The 17,538-nt window shown below is 68.2% G+C and overlaps 1 protein-coding gene across 1 annotated transcript; it reads right to left on the bottom strand.

The window, feature by feature from the left end:
* Positions 1–15,734: 15,734 nt before the first annotated feature.
* On the bottom strand, positions 15,735–16,364 carry SOCS3 (suppressor of cytokine signaling 3). Its single transcript, XM_074160295.1, has one exon. The coding sequence runs from the start codon at positions 16,362–16,364 to the stop codon at positions 15,735–15,737; it is 630 nt and encodes a 209-aa protein (XP_074016396.1).
* Positions 16,365–17,538: the final 1,174 nt, after the last annotated feature.

The raw sequence follows: 17,538 nt of genomic DNA, 5'->3' as shown, positions 1-17,538 counted from the left end.
CCAACTTCAAGCTGCTCATGATTAGGCAAAAAAGGCCTCTAATCTCCCCGATCTGATTTACCGTCACTGAGAGCAGACGCTTCCCGTTACTGGCCCTGGACCTGGGAGCATGGACAGCCGAGCTCTGCCGACTGCCGAGCCGAGCCTCTCCTCCCCAAAGCTGCCCCGCTGCCTTCCCAGCAGCTTCCTCTTCCAGTAAGCGCCGGGCAGCACGGCTGGTCACGCCGCAGGTGAAGGGCTGGGGGGAACGGCAGCCATGGATGGGGCCCTGGGCCAGGGACCCCACCGTGGCTGGGGCAGCTGCCCCGGGGCAGGGCAGGCTCCGGAGCCGATTCCTCTGCTCCTTTGGGAAGGGCTGGCTGGCTGGAACATCCCTTGGCCATGGCCTCCCCAGCCGCTCGCCTGTCCGCTGCTGCTGCTGGTGGCCGGGTGGCTTTAGGGTGCCCCATGGTGCCACCAGGCCACCTGCAGCGCTGTGGAGAGCACCCATCCTGGCCATGCTCTGGTCTCGGCCCCTGCAAACGCTGCTACCAGAGACCTGAGGGGGCTCTGTGCTGTGCAGCCCCCCCAGCCCGGGCAGGGCTTGGGGTCCGTGGCCACTCAGGGGGTTCTTTCACTGGGAGGTGGCCACATCCTTCACAGGACCTTTCAGGGCCCCCTCCACTGAGCCCCACGTCCTGCCAGCCCCCCTTGGAGCCTTTCCTCTGGGGCTCTGGGCTGGGACCTGCCTCAGGGGTCCCCCTGGCTGCTGGCACCCGGCAAGCCCCCCCCTGGTGAGGCCAGTGCTGGGGCCGGCAGGAGGGCTCGTGGCCACGTGTGGTGCTGGCCGAGCCAAGGCTGCAGGCATGCGGGCAGCAGGAGGGCAGCACCGGCGCCTGGCTGACGGCTTGGCGGGGGCTCGGCCAGCAGCTGGGGGGGGCTCACCCCGGGGGCTTGCCAGGGGCTGGGCTGTGCCGTGGCTCCTGTGGCCACCCACCTGCCCACGCCGGCCCAGCGGCTCCCGGCCCCACCGAACGTGCGGCCGTGGTGGGCTGAGCTCCCGCTCCAGCGGTGCCTCCCCAGGGCTAAAATTAGCAGCTGGGGCTCAGCGGGGAGCAGAGCCCGTTCCCGCCGGGGAGGATCGTGTTTCCCCCCCTCCCCGCCCTCCCTGCCACAGGCCTGGCAGCCGTCGGGGCGATTCCCGGAGCCGGCTGGGCTCCCCCGGACCCCGGCCCCACCGGCAGCCCTGCAAGAGCCGCTGCCAGCCCCTGCCCGCTCCCCCAACTGCACGTCCCAGCCCCCCTGCCCTGGAGCTGAGCCCCCACACGCCTCCTCCCCGCTGGTGCCTCCGGAGGGGCTGCAGCCAGCGCCGGCGTGGCTGTGCCTCCTTGGCCATTGCCGGGCTGGGGCCGAGCTGCCTGCCCCCCCGGCACACATGGCTGCCACGGGGACAGGGGTGGTGGCCGGTGCTCAGCTCCCAGGCTGGGCCAGGGCTGCCGGTGGCCCAGGCGATGCCATGGGTGTCTTGTGCCAGGTGCCTGGTGCTGGCCACAGGGCCCAGCAGTGAATTGAAGTGCTCGCCATGAGCTCGGGGGGTTTTCCTGCCGGGCTGCCTTGGCCCCATGGCTGCACTGCCCAGGCTGCCGGCCCTCTGGGCTGCCATAGCTCGTCCTTGTGGGCTGGGGCTGGCTGGCCGGAGAGCCCTACTCCCACCTGGGCAGGGGGGAGCCACCATCAATCATCCCTGGAGGGGCAAGAGCCGCGGAGCCAAGTGATTTCCTACCGTAGGGAACGGTGGAGCGATGCCTGGAAGTGCCGGGACGTGCCGGGCTCCGGGCTCAGCCTGCCAGGGGCACTGCCACGCTGTGGCTAGTGCCATGCCACACCGTGGCCAGTGCCAGGCTGTGCTGGGGGTGGAGGTGACACTGAGGGACGGGTGCTGACCTCTCCACCACTGTCCCGGTGTAACGGCACGGTTGGCGGGTTGGGCCTGGGCTCTGGGGCGTGCGGTGGCGGCTGCTCACACACGCGGCGTCCAAAGGAGCCTGAGCCCAGGACAAACCCTCGATGGCCCCATTGGGACGCACTTGGCGGGCACCGGCTGCCCCAAACCGGTGGGGCTGGGACCGGCCAGAGGGGGGCTGGTGGGGATGGCCAGCGCAGTGCGAGGTTTGGCTACGATTGGGCTGGTGGCTCCCCATGGGGCACCGGCTGGGGACATGGCGGGCAGAGCCCCGGGCCGGGTGGTGGTTGGTGGCCGTGGTCCCGGGGGTGTCCCGAGAGCCGCGGGCACCGGGGGAGCCTCTGTCCGGCAGCCGGGACTAGCCGTGCCCCGTGGCCCGGCCGCGCAGGCCGGCGGAGCGGCCGGAGCCCGGGGTCGGAGCCCGACGGACGCTGTCGGTCCCCGGGGCAGCGGGCGCCGAGCGGAGCCGGCGGGCGGTGCGGTGCCGGCCGGTCCCCCCGTCCCCAACCTGCCGGGGCTGCCGGGGTGACCCCTCCCTCCGCCGGCAACAACTTTTCCAGTAAAACCACCGCAGAAATCCCGGCTTCCCGACAGGCCCGCCCCTCGGCCGCCGGGGGGGCGCGGGCCGCCCTTAACCCTTCCCGCCCCGGACCCGCCGCCGTCCCGGACCCCGCGCTACCCCGGCCGCCGGCTCCGGGACCGGAGCTTTGCCCACCCGCCCCGGGGCAGCGATGTCCCCGCTCCCGGGGGGGCGGGGAGTCCCGGGAGGTGGCGGGATGCCCGTGCTAGAGGAGCCTGACCCGCCGTGCACGGGGTGTGGGTGGGAGAGAGCGGCCCCGGGGGTCTTTGTGCCTGTATCCTGTCCAGGTGTGCTCCAGCTGTGCCGAGGTGGCGGTGCCAGCAGTGCGGTGGGTTTTCCTTCTCCAGGTGCAGTAGACCCGGAGGGAGCAGGGCCTCAACCCCGCCGTGGGGCAGCAGGAGCATCCCGAGGGCCAAGGAGATAGGGAATGGTCTGGGGAAAAAAAGCCCCTCTCCCAAGGGGACCCCAGCATGGCTTGACCCCTGGGGCTGCGGGCAGAGGGACAGAGGGGGGGTTGTGTCCCCCCGGGGGATCGGGGTTCTGCCTGTCCTTGGCCAAGCAGGAACAATGTGCTGCGCAGGGCTGGGGGTGCTGGGACCTGGCTCATGGGGTGTCTGTGGCTGGGCCTGGCCATGGCTCGGAGGTGTGTGTCCCTGGGCGGAGGTGTGGAGGGTGGCCGAGCTGCTCCACGAGGATGGGGAGAGGAGACCACTGCAGGTGGGTGGCAGGGAGGGAGCAAACCGTGGCTGTGTCCTCGGTGGACGGGATGCAGCGGCTTTGGCTGCACGTGGCAGGTCAGGGTTGGACCCGTGGGTCGTCCTCTGTGTCGAGGAGCAGTGCAGGGGGCTGGGGAGGTCCCCTCGATCCTGAGCCCTACACTGGGAGCAGCTCTCGGGGGCACCCTGCGAGAGCACCACTCTGGCGATGGCTTGGGGCTGGGTGGCTGTGCTGGCTCGGCAGCCCTTCCCTGGAGCTCCGCGGGGTCGCTCCTGCCGGGTGGGCAAAGCTGGGGCTGGCTGGGCAACCGGGAACTGGGTCTGTGTGCTGGGAGCAGTGCTGGGCCGTCCGCAGCCGTGCCCTGCTTGCCGCCAGCCCTGGCCCCGCGCTGGCTGCTGTACTGGCCGAGCCAGGGCTGAGGTAAGTGCTGTAATTGTTTTCTCTGTGGCCCGAGATGAATAATTGAGAGGTCTTTGAGGAGAATTAATTAGCCCGTTTATTGGCAGTAAATGCTTTTCTCCAGATGATGAAATAGATCCCAAGCCACACATGGGGCAGGCGGATGCAGGTCGCTGAGGCTGCTCCGGAGCTTGCCGGTGCCAGGTCCGTGGGTCAGCTGTGCCCTGTGCCCGCCGTGGGGCCGGCATGACGGTTTTGGGTCCCACGGCCTCCTGGCAGCCCCCTGTGCCCAGAGCTCACTGTCCCCGTGGCCAGAGCTTGGTGTGGGGAACCCAGCATGGGTGGGAGCAGGGGGGCACCAAGGGGCGGGCAGAATCTTGCCCCGGCCCCGCACAGAAGTTTCTTCCAGGCTGCTTTGTGCAGGGTGGACTGGCAAATCCCTCTGGGCCAGCCTTGGCCAGCCCTGGCAGAGCTCTGCCCCACGGTACGGCATGGCACAGCACAGGGGGGCTGGCTGGTGGCCCCAGCAGAGGGATGCTGCAGATGGAGTGAGCCACGGAGCCCCTCGGCTGCCTGAAGCTGTCAGCTTCTGAGCCAGCCCTCGGTCACCCAGTGCTGGCACCCCAGTGTCCCCATGTCCCCAAGGGTTACTAGTGCCGCTGTGGTGGTGCAGGGAGGGCAGACCCTGATGCTGCAGTGTGGGAGCCCTCTGCCCCCCACTGTGCCCCTGTGGCTCCCAACTCCCTCCCAGCTCACAGCCCATCCTGGGGGCTCCTTCCCTGTGCAGACCCCACTATGTCCCCTTGTGTCTCTTTCCTCCTGGCTGCCAAGCTGGTGCCAGCTTGGGGCTTGTGGCCTGCACCTCCTCCTCCTCCTCCTCCTCCTCCTCCCCTGGGCATGAGGGGAAGGGCCCTGCATGGCCAGAAATGCTTAAACAAGGATTTCCTTGTTGCTGCACGAGCTGTTTGCCTTGCTCCCAGGCCAGCCGTTAATGAGGTTTGGCAGGAGGCACTGGCAGCCCCGGCCATCGGATTTCTATAAATCAACCTGGTGCTAATGCGTGGGGCTTGCTGGGATGGAGCTGCTCGGTCTCGGCGCGTGGGGACCGCAGCCCGCAGGCGGCTCGGGGCTGGGACGGAGCTGCTCACCCTCCCCGCGTGGCACCGCAGCCCCCGGGGCTTGCTGGTGGAGGGGGGGTCCAATTGCAGCCCTCCCAACCTGCAGGGCTGGGGTTGCTCTGTGACACCGAGGTGTGAACATCCCCCCCCCCCCCAGTTTTGGGGCAGTTGGATTCAGGGCAGGCTGGGCTTGGCAGCCACAGCCCCGTGGGGGCCATGGGAGCTCCCCTGGGCGTGGAGCATCCTGGCAAGCGGAGAGGAGTGGGGGCCGAGGGGGCCGTGGCTGCTTCCCAGCAGGCAGGTCGGAGCGGCCCCTCCAGCTGTGTGTTTCCAGGAATGGCAGAAAGCAAAATAAAGCAGCTTCCCACAGCCGAGGTCCCGCCGCGTCCTGATCCTTCCCCACATCCCCCACCCCCTTCCCCCAGACCCGGGGAGGCCGCTGGGTGCTCAGTGCGATGGGGGGGTGAGGGGGTGGCTCTGGCCCCATGCCTGCCCTGCCTTGGGGTGGGGGCTGAGGCTGTGCCCCCCACACCTCCTGCATCCCCCTGCCCCCTGGGGCAGCCTCAGGCATGCAAAGCAGGGCAGGCAAATCACCCAGCCCTCCGGGAAGCATCGCTGCAGCTGTGGCTGGTGGCTACCGCAGGGTGGCTGGCCCTTGCTGGGAAGCAGTGCCGTGGTGGTGGCAGGGGCTGCACGTGGGCCCGTTGCACTGAAGCTGCCCGGTGGCCACTGGTGCAGGGAGGTTGCGGGTCCTGCCAGCCCCACGTAGCCCTGGGCTGCCCTGCCTGGGGCGGCTGTCCCTTCCCCACCGGGGACACTGGCCGTGCAGGGCCATGCCTGGCTGGGAGCCTCGCTGGGATGGCCGGAGCAGGGCACGGGGGGGCGTTCACATCAAGAAGGGCCTCCTGGGAATGGGCTCTTGCGGATTTTGCTCCGGGCAGCTCTGTGTCCGAGAGAGGAGGCGCCGGGAAGTGGGAGCTGTTATCTCTGGTTTCCCACAGCCATGGCGGCCCGGCTGTTTGCTCTCCTCACCTGCGGGATGGTTTGGGGAAGCGGGGCGACCTGTCCCCCGCGCCGCGCTGGCCGCAGTGCAGCTGCCACGGCCGCAGCCGGGGCTGGGGCTCACTTTCACTCGTGGGGGCTCCTGCCAGTGTCCTCTGGCCACTGGGTTGGTCTGAGCCCCCTCATCTCTCCCGTGTGCCAATCACCGTGTCCCCCCGCCCCGGCGTGCCGACAGAGCCTGAGGCAGAGCCCCCAAGGGGGAGCGGGCTGGTTTGGCAGCAGAGGCTTTGAGCCAAGGAGGGGGCTGCGGGGCTGGGCTCAGCTCCCCTGGCCATGGGGATCGGTGGGGCTGAGGCTCTGGGGAGCCTCAGCAGGATGCTGGAGGGAGCGGGGCCATGCTGTGCCCACAGCCAGAGCATACGCTGGGTTCTGGGGGCCTGGGCTGAGCGTGGGGCAGGAGCAGCCCCTGCTCCAGCAGCCCCCCGTACTGCAGAGCTGCCGGGAGAGTGGTGAGGCTGCGCCGGGATGGTGGCTTGGGGAGGAGCCGCCAGTCTCAAAGGTGACGTTTCGGTTCCTGCTCTGAGTGTGCTTCCCCCCTTATCACGAAACCCCCTTGCTCTCACTCTGAAAGAGAGTTTCTGCAGCATGTGGGAACCGAGAGACATCCCAGCCCCGGACTGGCTGGGCTCTGGTGGGGTCACCGCTGGCTTCTGGGAAAGCCCTGGCCCCCTCCCTGCCTCCCCACCAGCCATAGCCTGGCCCTGGGGCTGCAGCAGACCATGCCAGGACAACCTGGGCTGGTGGTGTCCCCCCAGCTCAGCAGTGTCCCCCTGCAGTGCCCCGAGCAGGGTGGCACTGGGATGGTGATGGGGGCAGAGGGCAAGTGTCCCCAGGAGCTGCCCCTCCATCCACAGCCACACGCCTCTGCCAGCGTCCCCCGCTCCGCTCCCATCACACTGGGGTGCTGCCAGCCCTGATGGGGGTGGGATGATGGGAACAGAGGGACAGTGCTGCTGCCGAGACGATGCGGCTGGGACCCGCCACTTCCCCTCTGCCGGCACCTGCCTGTGGGTGCCAGCGCAGCTGGGGGCTCTGGACCGCAGCTGACGGCCGCAGTGACATCCTGACAGCAGCCGCAGCCACGCGGGGCTGAGCACGGGTGGCACCGGGAGCCCACAGCTCCTCTGGGACCCCCTTACGGCTGGGGCAGCCGTGCAGTACACTGGGGTGTGCAACACTACAGGTAGGGGCATCTGCGCCAAGCTGGGAACCCAGGCTTGTCCTGGCCCCCTCGCTGGCTCTGGTGGCTCCCGAGGCACCGCTCCTCGCCGTGGGCAGGGACCCTCTGTGCCGGGGTGCCCGTGCCTGCGCCCCTCGGCAGCAGCTGCGAGGGCAGGGCTGGGAAGAGGAACCCCGTCGGGAGGTTGTGCAAGGAGGGACCCGCACGGCCGGGAGGGCACGGCAGCCTCTGCGTGTCGAAATTCCACGCTCTTACAGAAAAGCCCTCGGGCAGAATTCCTGACAGGGGTGATTCATCCCCCGCTGGAAGCGATGACTTTGCCTCGCCGGTAAACCCTCTTCAGCCCAGCAGAGGAAAGGGGCAGCGGGTGCCACTGCGCCCTCGTGGCCACCAGCGCCTGCTGTGGGGTGCCGGGGCCACCCCGAGCCCTGGGGGCAGCGCTGGGGGTGCCGGGGGAGCCAAGGAGGGCCAGCGGCAGCGGGGGCTGAGAGTCACTGGCAGGAGAGGTGGCCACTAAGTGTGGAATTGAGTCCCCGGCTCCCGTCCCCGTGGGGGCTTCTTCTGCCCTTGCTGCCACCCCAAACCGGTGCCACTGCCAGGTGCTTTGGGGGGGACCGTCCCCCCGCCAGCGAGGGCACGCGGGACAGCCCTTTCCAGGAAGCGTGCGTGAGGGCAGCCAGGCTGCAGAGTTCCCGACAGCAGCTCTGGTTTTAATAACAGCAAATCAATGGATGCCCGATTCCGGCCAGAGCAAACTCCCGCGCTTCCTTCCCTGGCCTCCCTGGCCGGTGGCTTCCCTGCGGGGCAGAAACGACCATGATGGGAGCCCCGACCTTGGCCACTGCACGTGCGTTTCCGAGTGCCGATGGCCCACCCTGCCTGCCCTGCCTGCGCGCTGCCTGCGCCCCAGCCCTGCCTGGCTCGGCTGCACCTCATGGCGAGGGAAGGTGGGGGTCCCCGCGGACCCTGCCCAGCCCTGTGCTGTGCCCACCCCACGCAGGTGCTGCCCGCAAGGCTGCTCCGTGGCCGGGCATTCCCAGCTGCTACCGGCTGCTGGCCCCCCCCCCTCAGTCCCGCGCTGTGATTCAGCCCCCCCCCTTCCCCGCGGGGCTTGCACAAACCTCCCTGCTCTCTTTGTGCTTGTTTTGAGAACAGATTAGTCATGGCTCTTAGCTGGCTTCCAGCAAACTGCACAACAGCACCATGGAAAAACGAGAACAGCAAAGTGATGACTCAGCAGGGCTCACGCTCCCGTCCCTTGGGTGCCAACTGTCCCCTGCTCCCGGGCACCGGCGGGGACCACCCGGAGGATGGGGCAGCCAGGCCTGGGGAGCGATGCAGGGGAGGAGAGCCCAGGCAGAGCCTGGCTGGATGCAGCAGTGGGCGAGCAGGGGCTGGGGAGGTGCTGGCTGGGCAGGGTGCCGAGTCCCTGGGGTCCCTTGGGGTGATGGGTCCTTGAGCGCAGCCTCTGCTGAGCCCCTGAGCCCTGTTCTGCGCCCGGCGTGTGGGGGCTCTCCTCCACCCCACCAGCACCTTGCTGCCCCAAGCCCTCCCTGCCATGCATCCGCTGGAGCATCCTGCTGCCGGCAGCTCCCACTCAGTGCCCTGGTGAGGCTGCGTGGGCACCGGGGCTGCCACGGCACAGAGCGGCTGCCAGGCCCTCACCGGGAAGCAGCTCAGCTTCTCAGAGCCACAGGGAGTCCTGCGGGCTCGGCTGGCACCCCCGGGGCACCGGGTCCCTCCTGACCAGCACCTGCATGCCGGGGCTGTACCGGTGACAGGAACTCCTGGGGGGGCCCTTACCGTACCTCACACCTCGCTCTGCAGCCCTTTATTGCCCTGCCTTGGCCGGCTGCCCGGCGGCACAGCACGCTGCCAAGTCTCCGTGCCAAGGTGGCTTATCGTGATCCCACGGCGCTGGACACCAACTGGTGTCGGCTGCCAAGGATGAACAATGTAATTGCTGGAATTACAGTAAAGTGCTCCCATTCCCACTCGTTAACTGCTGAGACGGGGCCCTTGGGTCCTTCTAGGGAACATCTGCTCCAGCTGTGCCCTCTGCCAGCCGCATGCCCTGCTCTCGCCCAGTGCGGCGCCGCCTCCACCCCTTGCCTCCAGCCCTGTGGGCTCAGGCTGGACCTGCTCTCTGCCGACGGGACCCGTGGGACGGGCACAGCCCACTAGGCAGGGGGGCACTTTTGGGTCCTCAGCATTGTGCGCTGGTGGGGAGGGGGCAGGTGGGCAGGGCCGGGCTGGGAGCAGCAGCGCCAGCCCCGCAGATGGACAGTCCCACGTGCGGGACCCCCATCCCTGGCCATGTGTGTGGCATTGCCGTTGCCCGCTCCGGTGCCGGGGCTGAGGCCAGGGCTGATGTGAGGCCAAGGGATGCTCCGGGGCTGGGGTTTGGCACCTGCCCATGGCTGCTCTGCCAGGGTCATCCGAGGACTCCGCACTCTGCTGGGCAAACACACCCAAGGCAGCTGGCAGCCTGCACCCGGAGCACCCACGGGGACCTCCCGTGACGTGCCATCGCGTGCCCGTGCCCAGCAATGACTGTGGCCGATGGCAGCCACCTCACCGCTTGCTGCCAATGCAGGTGGCAAGAGCAGCGTGGGGCTGGGCCGGGGTCACTAGCCGGGGACCAGAAGGGGGATGGCCCCATGGAGGATGCAGGATGGGGTCTGCCCACGTGCTGGCCCCCCCAGCCGTCCTAGGCATGGCCCTCCTGGGGACAGCGCAGGCGGCATGTGGCAGTGGGACCCTCGATCCCCAGCACAGGGGCTGGGGCTGCAGGACGTGTCCCACCACCGTCCCCTGCCCCAGAGCCCCAGCACCGCCGGCGCTGGGCTGCTGCTCCCTCTGCCTTGGCCGTGTCCCCAGCCACGGGATGGGGCGGGGGGGGGGGGCCTGCGGCTGCCATTGCCACAGCAACGCGGCTTTGTTTGAAACCTTCCTCTGAAATGTCAAGACTTTCTTCGGGCTCCAGCTGCCGCTGCCGGGATGAAAACTTCCTCCTGGGCTGTGGAAACACACTGCGGGGGGGGGTTTCCACTCTGAACCTCCGTGCCCGCGTGGGCAGTGAGAGCTCTGCCCCGTGCCGCGGCCGGTGGTCACAGGGTGCAGGACCGAGCCCCGGGTGGGCACTGGAGTGGGCAGGGGCTGCTTCCTCACAGGGTCCCGTGGGGTGGGTGAAGGGTCTGCATCTCTCAAAGCCCGGGATGGTGCTGGCTGGTGGGGCAGCAGGACCCCCAGCTCCCGGTGGGCGAGGGGAACGGTGAGCTGGTGGATGTGGCACTGGGCAGGGGGGCCAGGGCAGCGCAGCCCCCAGAGCCGCTGATGGAAGGAGTGAGGAATCCGCAGCTGCTGGCTCCCTCTGCGCTGACTGTGGATCTGGCCGGAGAAGCAGCAACAGAGAGGGGTTTCCATGGGGACGTACACAGGCCTCCGGGCTCCTCGGCATCCCGAAATACACCCTAGCCAGGTCACGGGGGTCCCGCTGCCACCCCGCGCTCCCCGCCTGCTCACAGCTCTCCCCCAAGCCAGGTGCATGGCGAAGGGGCTCGGGGCAGCCCCTGTGCGTAACCCAGCCACCGAGGCTCTGCCTCCTCTGTGCCAGCGATGGGATGGGTGACCGCTGGCCGAGCCCCTGACATGGCCAGGGATCTCATTCCGCACTGCGGGGCCATGCTGTGTGTGCCTTCCCCGGGGCAGAGGAGCAGACGGGGGGATGCCGTGGGAACAGTGGCTCCCATGCCAGCCCCGGGGCTGTGCCGCACAGCCGGAGCTCGTGCTTCCTGGCAGCTTGCTGGGGAGCAGATGTCACAGTCCCTGTTCCCAACTGTCCCCGTGGCCCTGGCCTACAGAGGAATTGCCATGTAAGGAGCAGGTGGTGCCATTTACAGTAAGTCCCCGGCTGCTGCACACCCCTTTCCTGCATCCTACTGGGAAACGCGGCGGGGGATGTGGGAAGGTCCTGGCGCTGTGGAGCCGAGGCAGGAGGAAGTGCGCGAGGGGTGTGCCGCGAGGTCGGGGTGTTCATGGCGAGATCCCTGCCTGCCTCTGCCCCCCCGGCGCCCACCTTCCTCGGGGTGACCACTGAGTCCCGGGTGCAAGGACAGGAGAGTGACCAACCCCTTGGGTGATGACCCAGCCAGCCCAGAGGGACACCCCTAAGGAGCCCCATGCGGCACCACCTCCCTCCTGCCGTGGGCTGTGGGTCGTGCCTGGCCCCACAGCTGGTCTGGTGCCATGGGCTCTCTCAGTGCCTGCACCGCAGCCTGTTCTGCAGCTCGGGATGGAGCCGGTGTGGCTCAGGTGGGACAAGAGGGCTCCAAGCGGGAAGGTCCCCTCCTGGCACAGCCGCTGCTCCCACGAGAGGATGGGGCTGCTCTCCGCACACCAGCAGCGCAGTCAGGCTGGGGGTCCCAGTGCGGGGCTGGGGTGCCCCCGTGGGTCTGTCCTGCTCCACAGGGATGGCTTCTGGCTGTGCCCTGCTGGGCTTCACCATGTGGCTGGGGTACACACAGCAGAGCCGCGATGCCCAGCTGAGCCCCCCCAGTTGCGGTGCTGCCTGCCCCGCCGGGGGCTGCCGGCCTGCGGCAATCACAAGCTGCAGTTGTTTCCTGTTTTTGGGTCTGCAGATGCTGGTATGCACCAGAGCAGGTTTCCTGCACCCCCTGACCCTGCAGGGTTCGGCTTCGCCATCCCGGCAGACACTTCCTTCTCATGCCAGTAACGAGCTGCCGGCGTGGTGGGAAGCGTCGGCAGCTGGCCGGTGCCCTGCTAGGGGGGGCAGGTTGGGACAGAGCGGGGGGGTTCCGGGGGAAGGAGGCAGCTGCCTGTCCCTGCTCAACCACCCTCCTGCACCCCAGCACCTCGGTGGGCGCTCGTGTGGTCCTGCTCACTCTCGCCCTGCTCCGTACGGTCACCATCACAGTGTGGAGGAGGCAGTGGCGCTGGGGACAGCCTGTGTGTACAGCTGCAGTGAGTTCTGCTGGTTCTCAGCCTGTGGCTCCCAAGCTGCTTGGAGAGGTGTGTGAGCCAGAAGGCTCCCCACCACCTGGGAATGGCTGGTCTCACAGCCCCGTGCCACAGACTGGCCTGGTGGAGTGGCTGGTCAGTGTGGGGGCTGCAGGTTTGCCCAGCCCAGGGTTGTTCATGCTCAGAGCAGGCAGAGCAGAGTTGCTGGACAACCTGTCCCATCCCATCCCATCCTGTCCCATCCCTGCTGGTCCTGGCTCAGCCCCAGCACAGAAGAAAGCCTGTGGGCAGCTTCAGCCTCCAGCACGGGGAAGGACAGGGCTGGGGCCACTGCCTGACAGGGTGCTGGTGCCAGTGCCGGTGCCTGGTCCATCCCAGGGCTGATGCAGCACGGCGAGGAGACCGGGCACCCTCCTTGGTTGTGGGGTTGCCCAGCTTGGCTCACTGTGGCTGCCTCTGTGCTTGCTGCTGGCTGGTCCTCAGGCTGCCCTGAGTCTCTTTCTGGGGACACCAGCTGATCACCCGAGTGCTCCTGGCCAGGCAGATGGGAGCCGGGGCCTCAGGGTGAGGGGGGCTGAGGTGTGCCCTGCTCGGCACCGGCTCGGTGGGCAGCCACACTGTGCCTGGCTGGTGCCCGGCCCCGGGAGATATGGGGTGGGGGGACCCACAGGACCACGGTGTCCCAGCCCCACTCCTGGCCCCTGTGCTTGTGCCCCGTTTCCCATCCGGCTCCCGGCACCACCATGCAGGGACAGGGTCTAATCACCGCCGAGAATGCCTTCCCCATCCAGGAAGCCTCCGTGGGGATGAGCTCAGCCTGCCCTGGCTGCGGGGCAGAGGGGAACTGGTTGCCCATGACACGCTCGATCAGCCGCTTACGAAACTCGGGGCCAAGTCCGCTCGGCTTTTCTGGAGAAGGCGAGAGGTTTGTGAAACCTTCGGCAGGGATTTGCCCGTCGGCCGCTGCGTCACCGCTGCCGCGAGGTTGGGTTTATTCCAAGAAACCCGTGGGGCTGGCCAAGCTTCCCGGACTCTCGACTCAGCCGCCGGTTGCAGCACTGCCACGGCCCGAGCGGGAGGGAAGAGGCCCCCGAATGGTGACACGGGCGCCTGGGACCTTCCTGGGAAGCGGCAAAGCTGGGGCTGTTCCCTGGGGCTGGGGTCCGGCTGGGGGTGCTGGGCATGGTCACTGCAGGGAGCCTGACTGCCCTCCCCAGAGGGCACCTTCCCCTCACTCTGCCGGGGTCTGGGGGTGCTCAGGCCCCCCCAGAGCCCCAGTTCCCCATCCTCTGCTGTGCCTTGTACTGCCCCAGAGCTGTGAGGCTCCAAGTCCCTCCCCAGATGCTGTGAGCATCGTGGGGGTGATGCTCCCGGCCAGCTGGGGGCTGCTGTGCCCCATGGCGCTGCTCCCGCCCCATTCCCTGGCGCGGGGCTGGGAGCCACCGGTGCTGCCGGGAGCCCTGACGTCGGGGATGTGCCTCGGCAGGGCCTGGCGGGCGGCCACCCCTGCGCGTGGACATTCCTCGCATAGCTCCGGCGGGTGCCCGGGCAGGCCGCACCGCTTCCTGGCAGCCCACGAGCCACGACCCGGAGAGCAGCACCAAAATAGTCACTGGGACCATGCCGTGCCCGCGGCTTGAGCGGGCACATGCTCCATCCCTCTGCTCCGGGGCGATTCCTAAGGGAAGCCTTTTCCCAGCGGCTGGGGTTCCCCGGTGCAGGATGCCCGGCACGATGCCCGTGGTGCAGGGCTGTAAAGCACAGGGCGCCCAGGCACAGCCTGCTCCTTGCTGCTGGGGGCTCTGCAGGGCTGCGGGGGGGTTCCTCATGCCCCCCGGACACAGGTTTCCAGCTGGGCATCGTGCTCCCCTCTGGCCGGAGCTGTGGGATTATTCCTGTGCCTGGTTCACACCCTCACAGCTGGTGCCACCATGGGAGGTAAGAGCAGGGGCCAGGCGCTGCTGGGAGACCCCCGGGGGAAATCCTCTCCTCCTCTTCCTCCTCCCCTTGTACCTTTCCTGGGGCATCTGCTCTGGGCCGGGCTGGGGTTCACCCCATCACGCGCTGCCTCCACATTCCCCTCCTAAAGCCTGGTTGGGGACAAGCTGGGAGGCAGGAGGGACTTGCCGCGGAGTGGGGCTGCGCTTGGGGCTGTGCCACGGGCCAGCCTTGGCCACCAACTTGTCTCCTCCGTGTCCCGCAGTCCAGGGACAATCTGCAGCCACACCATGAGCCCAAAGCCGGGGGCAAGTCCTGTCCCGCAGCGCCTCGTGGCTCGGCCTGGCCGGTGGAACGACGTTGCGGGGCTCAGACATACCTGAGCGTTGGGGCAGCACTTACGCACGCCGGGCAGTGAGTCACCACGGCGGGATCACCCCGGCACCAAGCGCGGCTCCAGGAAGCCGGTGCTTACGTGGTGTTGTAAACACCATCCCGGCATCACAGCAGCCGGGGAGGGACATGCGTCACACTTGGGGGGCCCGAGTGGCCTTGGGGGTGCAGGGGAGGAAACAAAGCAGATTTGGGCTTTTTCATTAAAAAATAGTGCTCTTTATTATAAATTATGGAAACGTTTCCTTTCTGAATATAAATATAAATATGTGCAAAGTTTCATCTGAGTTTTGTTTTGGTTGAATTTTCAAGCATGGTTTTGCTCAGCCCTCGAGGCTGGAGGTGAAGATGGAATCTTTATAAAAGACAGTGATTCACGTTGGCCTGTAAACATCCCTTTGGTTAAAAAAAAAAAAAAATAAAATAAAAACAACATAAAAAAAAAAAGCCAGAAAAACCCAACCGCTTCTCCAGGCGGACACAGAAAAGCGCTTACAGGATGACATGCTCCAGGGGATGCTCCCACCACGTTCCTGTGGGAATCGGTGCCCCCGGCGCAGTGTGTCCGGGGTCTGCGGGGAGTGGCCGGGCAGAAGTGGGGTGCGACACTCGGGAGTAACGGTCCAGCGGCAGCACCGGGTCCCCAGGGGCTCCTTGCAGACGCGGTTGCGTGGGACTCTCAGCAGCGTCGGGACATGCTGTTTCCTCTCTGGCATTGCGGGACGTCACCGGGACCATTAACGCGCAGTGTCACCAAACGATGTGCAGTAACCCAGACCATGGGGCAGGGAGAATATTAAGGCTTAGTCCCCCGGAAAATGGCAACGAGGGGAAAAAGGCAGCGACCTCCAAGTCTGGGGCCTGGTGTGAAAGGAGCTTCCACCCACAAGGAGGCAGCAAGAGGTAAGGTACAGTACGGGCAAAAAACACTTTCCCCTTAAAACTGAGGAAAAGCGATCAGGCACTCGCTGGACTCCAGTGCTTTCCGTTCTCTGGTGGCAGAAGGGGGTTCACGCCAGGATGCCCCCGTTGTGGTCCTGCCATGGTGGTGGGGATGTGGCTGTCGAGGGGGACGTCCCCCTGTGCCACAGGTGCCGTCCTGGCTGCCTGAGCCCCATGGGGGCTTTGCTGAGGGGCTCTCCCCGGCTGCTCTCCTTGGGCAGACTGTAACATCCACCATCCAACCGGAGCAGCCTCCTTCCCCATGGAGAGGGGGTGTCACGCTTCCTCGGGGGGTCCCCCAGCACAAGGGGCACCAGGCTGTGCTGTCCACAGCTCCGGGCCCACTGTGGCTCGCCCCAGTCCCACTCCTCTCCTTCCCAGAGGGAGAGGCTCGGCGTGCCCTGTGAGTCCCCACGCCGGTGGGGCGTTGTGCCTGTCCCCTGCTCTTGTGCTTGTAGCGTGTGACCTCGCTCCGCCGGCCCCTTAGAGGGGGGCATCGTACTGGTCCAGGAACTCCTTAATGGGAGCCGGCAGCTGAGTCATCTTCTCATAGGAGTCCAGGTGCCCATTGACGGTCTTGCGGCAAAGGTGCTGCAGGGTGGAGACGCTGGAGGAGAGCGGGCGGCTCAGCACCAGGGGGATCTTCTCACCGCCCGAGTAGATGTAGTAGGTGCGCTTGGGATGCAGGGCCCCCCCCGGCTGCTCGGGGACGGCGCAGGGGGCGGGCGGCATGTAGTGATGTACCAGCTTGAGCACGCAGTCGAAGCGGGGCACGGGCTGGCTGCTGCGAGGGTCGCTCTGCAGGGAGAAGCTGCCGCCCTCGCACTGGATGCGCAGGTTCTTGGTGCCTGACTCCGTCTTGACGCTGAGGGTGAAGAAGTGTCGCTGGTCCGAGCTGTCCCTGATGAGGAAGGTGCCGGCCGGCTCGGTGCTCAGCAGCAGGTTGGCCTCGCCGCCCGTCACCGTGCTCCAGTAGAAGCCGCTCTCCTGCAGCTTGCGCACGGTGTTCACCACCAGCTGGTACTCGCTCTTGGAGCTGAACGTCTTGAGGCGCAGGCTGGTGTCGAGGGGGCGGCTCATCCCGGCGGCGGGGAACTTGCTGTGGGTGACCATGGCGCAGGGAGCCAGCTTTGCGCGCTCGGGGTGCTGCTGCCGGGAGCAGCGGCTGCTACACCATCACCTGCGGCAGAGACGGCGGTGAGCCACGGCATCCCCGGTACCCGGCTCTCCCTTCCCCAGGGCACCGGGCTCCCCCGTCCTTGGCTGCTGCCCTCCTGGGACACCGGCATCCCCGGTCCCGGGCTATCGCCCTCCCCCCCCCCCCCCCGCGGGGCATCGGCATCCCCCGACCCCGGCTGTAGCCCCGGCGGGGCACCGGCATCCCCGGCTATCCCGCTCCCTAGGGAGCGCCGGCATCCCCGGTCTCCGGCTCTCCTCTCGCCGCGGGGCACTGGCTCCCGGTTTATCTCCCTCCCGGGGGGGGGACCGGCACCCCCAGTCCCGGGCTACCCGCTCCTGGAGGACACCGGCATCCCCGGTGCCGGCCATCCCTCCCCGCGGGACGCCACCGCTCCCGCCTCCCCCTCCCTGTCCCCGGTCCCGTCCCGCCGCGCCGCGGGCAGCTCCGTACCTGGGGCGCGGGTGCCGGTCTCGGTGGCGGCGGCGGCGGCGTGGCCGGTTTGTCGGCGGCGGAGGGCGGCGGAGCTGCCAGGGCGGCCCGGGGAGGCCTCTTATAGCGGGCGCTGAGCCCGCCCTCGGGTTCCTGGAACTGCGCGGCTTCTTGTAACGCTGCCGGCGCCCTCCCGCCGCCCCGCCCGGCCCGGCCCGCCTCGGCGCGCCGCCAGCCTCCGCCGGCCCATTCCGGGCAGCGCGGCCACCCCCTCCCGCTCCCCTCCGCGATCTTTCCTTCTAAGAAGAGGAGAGTCCCGGCCTCGGCCCACCCCCACCCCCCTCCCCACTCCCCCCCCCCACCCCCCTCCCCGCTGGGAGAGCCGGCTCCGGCCCGCCCGGGTGGGTGGCCCCGAGATGGGGCGCGGGGGCGAGGGCAGCCCCGGGGACCCCCCCGGCCAGAACGGCCGTAGCGCTCCCTCCCTCCCCCCCCCAATCCCCCTCCGGGACGTGGGACACCCCCCCCCCCCCCCGGGGTGGGAGTCCTGCCCGCGGGGAGGGCGATAGCCGGGGACCCGGGGGTGCCCCAGGAGGGCACAGCCGAACCCCCCCCACCTCTGCTGGGGGCACCCGGACCCCTCCGGGCAGAGGCTCATCCTGCCGAGGCAGTTTGGGGCCG

This window comes from Numenius arquata, chromosome 17 (genome assembly GCF_964106895.1).
Source record: "Numenius arquata chromosome 17, bNumArq3.hap1.1, whole genome shotgun sequence".
In the NCBI taxonomy this organism is placed as follows: Eukaryota; Metazoa; Chordata; class Aves; order Charadriiformes; family Scolopacidae; genus Numenius; species Numenius arquata.
This window is presented reverse-complemented; position numbering and strand designations above follow the sequence as displayed.